This window comes from Ipomoea nil, unplaced genomic scaffold (assembly GCF_001879475.1).
Source record: "Ipomoea nil cultivar Tokyo-kokei standard unplaced genomic scaffold, Asagao_1.1 scaffold3162, whole genome shotgun sequence".
In the NCBI taxonomy this organism is placed as follows: domain Eukaryota; kingdom Viridiplantae; phylum Streptophyta; class Magnoliopsida; order Solanales; family Convolvulaceae; genus Ipomoea; species Ipomoea nil.
The window spans coordinates 812,749-820,838 of record NW_017619590.1 but is presented as its reverse complement, the minus strand read 5'-3'; the positions used below and the strand labels follow the sequence as shown (position 1 = coordinate 820,838).

Sequence of the window (8,090 nt, the reverse complement as noted above, 5' to 3'; positions counted from 1 at the left end):
TAAGGCAATACAACTATTGTCACTTTCTTATTCGTTACTTTATATTATATTTCCGGTAACATATTTACCGTCATTGGTGCTTTCATTGAGAGCCTGAGTCCAATACTCAAGCAGGCTACGACGCAAACAACTCATTCCTCTTTCAACAGCAAGCTTGAAAGAATGGTGTCCCGCAGCTCCCATGGTTCCCACAACGTGAACAATGGCAATGGCTCAGGTGACCTCCGGGACCAACTCGACAACAATCGCGGAGGGGACCTCCGAGAACAGCTCAACAACGGGAGGCCCGGGGACCTTCGAGACCAACTCAACAATGGAGGGGACCTCCGAGACCAACTCCACAATGGAGGGGTGAACCAAGTCATGAACCTCCAGGCGGCCATTCAGCAAGCAGTGACGGCGGCACTAAACCAAGTGGCGGTGGGACTACAAGGCCAAGTGCCCCCGCCGCGGCCTCAGGAAATAGAGGTAGAATCCCCACGGAGGGTGGATGCCCAGGACACGACCCGTGCCGCGAGGGACGCAGGGCGTCGCACTAGGACCGGGGGTCCGGGAGAGGGCACCCAAAGAAGCGGACCGGCCGGATGGCAGCCCAGGCCCTCCCGCTCTGCCTTAGAACGGTTGGGACACGGGGTGCCCGCTCAGCAAAGACCGGAGTCGCGCGCCGAGGGGTTCTCCGCTAGAGGCCCTCGCCGACACGAGGAAAGAGAAGCGGAGAGATTGCACACAGAAAGGATGGGCGAGTCTCGTGGGCCGGCCCCGCGCCGGCACGGTGATGAGTCGGCCCTGCGTCGACACTCGGAAGAGCGACGCTTCGATGAACCGGCCCCGCGTCGGCACTCGGCGGAGCGACGCGTCGATGAGTCGGCTCCGCGTCGGCACTCAGCGAGCGAACGACGCGTTGGTGAGCAGGTTCCACATCGACACTTGGATGGACGAAACGTCGAGGAACCAGCTCGTCGACACTCAGATGGACGACACGTCGATGAACTAGCCCCACACATGGAGGAGCGGCAGCCGGCCCCGCGCCGGCACCCTAACGAATCAGCCCTGGTCGAAAGGCTGCAGAGAAGGATCGAGGAGTTAGCATGAGGGGTGGAGGCATGGGAGCAGTCACCGGAACCCGAGGTACGAATGCCAGCACCGTTCTCCCCAAGCATCATGAACGTACCTCTGCCGAGGGACTTCAGGTTACCCGCCATCAAGGCATACACGGGAGCCACTGACCCACGTGTCCACATGACTAGGTACAAGGCTGCTATGGTGATGATTGGGGCAGGGGACGCCATCATTGGCCGAGCGTTCTTGTCCACCCTGGATGGAACGGCCCAAGATTGGTTCAACACCATCCCAGACGGGTCGATCCAAAATTTTGGAGAGTTGTCCAAAAGCTTCGTGACATACTTCTCTGGTAGCATACAGCGTAAGAAACCATTCTCTCACCTCTGTGTAGTAAAGCAAGATAGAGGCGAGAGCCTCAAAGACTTCCTGATCAAGTGGAAAAAGGAAGTCAATAATGTCTACGACTTCGACTCCAAGGCGGCGATCCCGATATTCATCCACGCCTTGAGATCGGGGTATTTTCAGAAGCAGTTGAACGCCCACCACCCCCGTTCTTATGAAGATTTGATGAGGACGGCTAGCCGCTATGCCGAAGCAGAGGACGTCGACAGGAAAAAGAAAGATGAGGAGGACGGCAGGAAAAACGGAAAACCTGGGAAAGCTGGTCCGTCCAGCCAGGCACCACGTTCGAACTACCCGGCCGCAGGGAAGGGCCGGGACCATGAACGGCCTCGCCTGGTTCCCCTGCGTAACCTAACTCCTCTTACCCATCCCGTCAGCGTCATCCTAAAACAGGCTGAGGAGATGGGAATAGTCGAGTTCCCACCAGAGTGCATGAAGGTCTCCCCAAAAGGAGACCAAGCAAAGTACTTCAGGTTCCATAGGCAACCCGGACACGACACGGATGAATGTAACTACTGAAGAGACAAATAGAAGAACTCATCGAGCAGGGCTACTTCCGGGATTTCGTCAAGCGATCCAAGCAGCAGCAACAGCCGCAGCGCGATCCATCAAAAATCCACCAAAAAATGTCTGGAGGAAGGAGGATGGCGCCGAGCCGTCCACCTCGAACGCCAAGAAAAGAGAACATGACCAGATATCTGAGCAGGATGATAGCGAGAAGGAAACCGAGGTGGCACCCAGACGACAAAAGAAACACACCATACACTTTATCTATGGTGGACCTGCGGGGGGGGGGGGGGGGGACACACCCACAGACAGGAAAAAGTGGAGCAGACAGCTGTACGTGGGAGAAGTGGTAAGTCTTCCCAAAGGAAAGAAGCAGAGGAGGGAAGCCATCACTTTCTCTGACGAGGACCTCCCCGAGGGCCCCTTACCCCATCGCGACGCACTTGTGATCAAGATGGATATCAATGATACGATCGTACATCGCATCTTGGTCGACACGGGAAGCTCGGTTAATGTGATGTACTATGACGCTTTCACCAAGTTAGGGCTACCTAGAGGCCAGCTCAAAGAGGTATGAACTCCACTCTCTGGGTTTGCTGGGGATTCGGTGGAAACAGAAAGGTCGGTGACCCTGCCCGTGGAAATAGGCACGAGCCCCAACATTCGCAAGCTGGACATGGAGTTCATCGTGGTAAGACTCACTTGTGCGCACAACATCATACTCGGGAGGCCAGCACTGGAGGACCTCAAGGCCATAGTATCGGTGGAACACTTGTGTATGAAGTTCCCCACTCCGAATGGAATAGGAGTCGTCAGAGGTGACCGACGGGCAGCCCGCAGTTTCTACGTGAAAGCATGCAAGAAGATTGGCAGTAAGGACCTACAGGTCCACACGATCGCGGAGAAAATTCTCAAAGAAGAAGAGGCCTGGCCCCGCGCCGAGCCCGTGTCAGAGACGGAAGATATAGTTCTGGATCCCTCCAGACCAGACCGAGTGGTGAAGATCGGCACAGGCTTAAGCCTAGAGCTAAGGGCCCAGATAGTGGATGTAATCCGCCGTTCTCACACGGTGTTCGCATGGGGGCTAGAGGACATGCCGGGCATAGATCGAAAGATCATAACCCACAAGCTCGCAGTCGACCCCAGCGGAAAACCAGTGCATCAGCGAAAAAGGTATATGTTGGCAGAACGAAGAGAGTTCGTGAAAAAGGAGGTGACCGCATTACTCAACGTAGGGCACATCAAGGAGATTTACTACGCACAGTGGCTGAGCAACGTAGTCTTGGCTCCCAAAGGATCAACGTGGAGGATGTGCGTAGACTACACGGACCTCAATAGGGCATGCCTTATGGACCGTTTTCCACTACCCAATATAGATCAATTGGTGGATGAGACGGCAGGGTGTGAACTCATGAGCTTCATGGACGCCTTCCGTGGGTACCATCAGATATCCATGCATGAGGAGGACGCCGAGAAGACCGCTTTCACCACTCCCGAGGGGATATTCTGCTACTTGGTCATGCCGTTTGGATTGAAGATTGCCGGGGCCACATACACTCGCATGGTGGCAAAGCTGTTTAAGACAGTACTGGGATGAAACATGGAAGCATACATGGACGACATGATCGTCAAAAGTCGCAAGGCCACCTCCCATGCCGAGGATCTCAGCGTGGTATTTTCCATTATGAAGAAATTTAATTTGCGCTTGAACCCAAAAAAATGCACCTTCGCCGTTGATGGGGGCAAATTTTTGGGCTTCATGGTCACTAGGAACGGCATTGAGCCGAATCCAGAAATAGTAAGAACTATCCTTGACATGGAGCCTCCGCGGTCCATAAAGGAAGTCTAGAGACTCAACTGGCGTCTGGCGGCCTTAAGCTGTTTTCTATCTAAATCGGCTGAACATTCCCCCCCCCCCCCCTTCTTCCAAATCTTGAAAAAGAGCAAAGGGTTCGAGTGGACGCCAGACTGTCAAAAGGCCTTCGAGGAGTTGAAAAAATACTTGTTGTCCCCGCCCCTGCTTGCAAAGCCAGAGGCAAGTGAAGCCCTAATTTTGTACTTGGGCGTGTCACAGTGTGCGATCAGCTCCGTGTTGGTCAAAGAAGAAGGAGGGACTCATCGTCCCATCTACTACGTAAGCAAAGCCCTACACGACGCAGAGCTCCGATACAGTGTGTTGGAGAAGACAGTATTTGCCATAGTCACTTCATCAAAAAGGTTGGCTCACTACTTCCAAGCTCACCCCATCCACGTACTCTCACACTAGCCGTTGGGGAGCTTCCTCCGGAATACTAACAGCTCCGCCAGGATGGCACGGTGGGCCATGCACCTCAGTCAGTTTGACATAGATTTCAAACCAAGGCCCGCCATCAAAGGCCAAGCTCTTGCAGACTTTATAGTGGAGTGCACAGCTCGGGAAGTGACGGACCAGGTAGAAACTGAAGATGGAGGGTGGTGGACCTTGTCCACAGACGGCTCTTCGAATAGCAAAGGTTGCGGCGGTGGCGTAGTGCTCGTCACTCCGGAGGGGTTCCGCGCCTACTATGCCATCCGATTCCACTTCAAATTATCTAACAATGAGGCCGAGTACGAGGCCCTCCTAAATGGACTGCGATTGGCGGCGGGACTACGAGCTGAGAAGGTCCGAATTCGATGCGATTCCAAGCTGGTAGTCAGCCAGGTGTCTGGGGAGTATGAAGCTAACGAAGGAAGCATGCAAAAATATAGAGACGCGGTGTTGAGAACCCTGCGCGAGTTTGAGGGGCACGAGATACACCAGGTACCGAGAGAGCAGAACGCCGACGCCGACATGCTCACAAAGCTAAGTACCGGAGTCCCCAGCCACATTAGGAAGATCGCTCGACTGGAAGACCTCGAGACTTCAAGTATCGACGTTTCGTGGGTCTTCCCTGTGCAGACTAGGGAGCCATGTTGGATTGATCATATCAAACGATACAAGGCTGATGGTACCCTACTGCAAGACGAGGCATACGCAAAGGTAACGAAGTTACGGGCACCCAGCTACGTTGTCTCGGGCGATAAACTGTACAAACGCTCCTACAACGGCACGTTACTGAGGTGTCTATATCCAGATGAAGCGAAGTTGGTGATAAAAGAAGTCGACGAGGGGGAATGCTCCGTGCACCAAGGGGCGTAAACCATCGCACGCCGCATCATGTTACAAGGGTATTTTTGGCCCAAAATGCTGAGGGACTGCGCCGAGTATACAAAGCGATGTCCCAAGTGCCAAGAATTCCAAGCACTGCCGGGTCGACCTGCGACGAACTACACCCCGGTAAGCACCGCGATTCCTTTTTCGAGATGGGGAATTGACTGGTAGGGGCCCTTCCCACGGGGACTGGAAGCAGGAAGTACATCATTGTGGCCATCGACTATTTCACGAAATGGGTGGAGGCCGAGCCCCTGGCGAGCATCACCGCAGCAAGGTGCAAAAGGTTTGTCGAGAAAAACATCCTGTATCGTTTCGGTATCCCTCTCCAGGTAATCACAGACAATGGCCGCCAGTTCGAGGCACGAGAATTTTCAGAATTCTTAGCAGGATCGGGCGTTAAGCATAGCCGGGTGGCGGTATCTTACCCTCAGGCGAATGGGCAAGTGGAGAATGCGAATAGAACCATCCTCGACGGCCTCAAGAAAAAGCTAGAAGTGGCTGGCGGAGCTTGGGTGGAGGAACTCGACGGCATCCTCTGGCCCTATCGCACGACACCAAGAAGGGCAACCGGGGAAACCCCGTTCGCACTCGCCTATGGATTCGAAGCTCGGGCCCCGGTGGAAGTAATCATACCTAGTAGAAGGGTGGAGGAGTTCGAGTCAGAACAAAATGAACTCCACCAAAGGGTGGATCTGAACTTCTTGGATGAAAAAAGAGAAGCGGCATTCTGCAAGATGGAGAACTACGGTCGTCAGCTAAAGTCCTACCACGACGCAAAAGTCCGACCCCGGTACTTCCAGGTCGGCGACCTTGTGTTGCGAAGAAGGGAAGCCAGCCAACCCCTTGAAGGGGGAAAATTCGCAAAGAAGTGGGAGGGGCCTTACGCCGTGGAGGAAGTCGTTCGCCCCAGGAACATACAAGTTAAAAACTACATGGGGAAGAATGATCGATCGGGTATGGAACTCGGAACATTTGATCAAGTACTTTCCTTAAAAATCCTGTAGTAGCAATCATTGGAAATAGTACTTGGCAATCGCGGTCCGTCCGCTCTACACGCTAGAATTCTTGGAAATAATATCTTACTTTCATGGTCCGTCCATGTTATTTACTAAAACAAATTCGTTATCATCTTTTGCCAAATTTTCAGAAATAATATCTCGTTCTCATGGTCCGCCCGTGTTGTAAAAAAAAAAAAAAAAAAAAATATATATATATATATATATATATATATATATATATATATATATATATATATATATATATATATATATATATATATATATATATGTATGTATATATAGAAGCTCGGATGGCCGAGGCGCGCACCTCGGCCACGGTCGGCCAAAGGTTGGCCGAGGTGCACGCCCTCGGCCAAAGGTTGGCCGACAATTTGGCCGAGGCACGCCTCGACCAACACCGAGTCCGTCTCGGCAAGCAAAAAAAAAAAAAAAATTATAACAACATGTTTATTCCGAAGTAATTAGTTTATTTCAAATATTCTAAAAATAGTAGCAAGTTGTTCAAACACAGAAAGCAAATTGTTCAAAGACATAGCTAGAAAGCAAGGGAAAATCGTAAGACTACGAACTACTCATGGTCCGAGAGCTCCTCAATCATAATCTGATCAAGTGGAACATTGGGGACGTTGCTAGTGTCAATGCCGTGAAACTCGTCCACCAAAGAGTCCTCACGAGCGTCCGTAACATCAACAGTGGATTCATTCTCAGCATCAGGATCCGGATTCTTCTCTATTACAGGCAAGCCAAGGGACACGGGGTCAAAATTTGGAACCTTCTCCCTCAGCACTGAAAAGATCTCCTGTTGCTTCGTGTACCGCCCAATGTTGAAAGCCACCTGCGCCTCAGCCTCAACCGCCTCTTGACCAGCACCAGTTTTGAGGAATTCTCGGATAGCCTCAGGAGTGCACATATAGTGCATCGCGTCCTCCCTAAACTCGGCTGAACTCTTGTAGACCTCCACAGCCCGACCGAGGGCGTCAACATGGCCAGCACGGGTCCTCTCGTGGTCCTCCCACTCCTTCACGAGGGCAAGTTTAACCGCTCCGTGCTCTTTCCTTAGAGCCTCAAGCTCGCCCTCCATCTTGCTCATAGCCTCCGCCTGGGCCAACAGCGCTTGGTGCTCCTTCCTTAGCGCCCCAAGCTCGCCTTCCATCTTGCTCAAAGCCCCTTCCCGGATCGATAGCAGGTCCTTCAGGCTCTTGTTGTCCACGTCCCTAATTTTAACATCCTCGATGAGCGCGTCCGTCACCCGCCGCCGTTGGGCATGAATGATCTGTCCCTCTAGCAGGGCCTGAAAGTAACAAACGGAGTAAGACACACGCCAGGGCAGAGAGAGAACACAAGTATGAGAACACTAACCTCAAAAATGTGTCTAAGATAACGCTCTTGCAGCATGTTGACATCCATGGCGACAAGGTGTTCCAAGTCCGCAGGAGGAGCGATACGAGCAGCATACTCAACCGCATCAAGACTCTTATTTATTAACGACGCTCCGGGTGGCATGTCCATTCCCAGTCGAATCAAGTTAGTCCAAACACGCGAGCCAGGCTCAGTAGAAGTATCTCCTTGCACCTCGGGGGGTTGAGGGGAAAAAGTAACGGCCGAGGGCGTGCGAGTCGATGGAGGCTGCGTAACCCCCTCGGCAACCTTGGTTGGAGTAGGCACACGCACCCCCTCGGCAACCTTGGTTGGAGTAGGCACACGCACCCTCTGGGCGACCTTTGTTGGGGTAGGCGTACGCTCAACGTCCTTGGATGGAGTCGGCGTGCGTGCCGGCGGAGGCGGCATCACCTCCGTGGCCTCGGCTTTACCCTTCTCTACCTTGCTCTTCTTTGGGAGGGGGGGGGGGGATCCTGTCGCGACATGTATCGACCGGTTCTCGAAGATGAAGACATGGTACCTGAAATAAAAAGAAGACAAGTTAGAGT

At 52.8% G+C, this 8,090-nt stretch overlaps 1 protein-coding gene across 1 annotated transcript; it reads left to right on the top strand.

Annotated features, from left to right (window-relative positions):
• The first annotated feature begins 5,173 nt into the window (after positions 1-5,173).
• Positions 5,174-6,147, top strand: LOC109167427. Its single transcript, XM_019316442.1, has 2 exons — positions 5,174-5,266; positions 5,473-6,147. The coding sequence occupies exons 1-2, from the start codon at positions 5,174-5,176 to the stop codon at positions 6,145-6,147; spliced, it is 768 nt and encodes a 255-aa protein (XP_019171987.1).
• The last annotated feature ends 1,943 nt before the right edge of the window (positions 6,148-8,090 follow it).

Bases quoted from the DNA above. Each gene is read 5' to 3' on its own strand.
- LOC109167427 (XM_019316442.1), top strand. From the start codon at position 5,174: ATGCTGAGGGACTGCGCCGAGTATACAAAGCGATGTCCCAAGTGCCAA. The intron at 5,267-5,472 runs GTAAGCACCGCG...ATCCCTCTCCAG, and splicing joins CTGCGACGAACTACACCCCG to GTAATCACAGACAATGGCCG.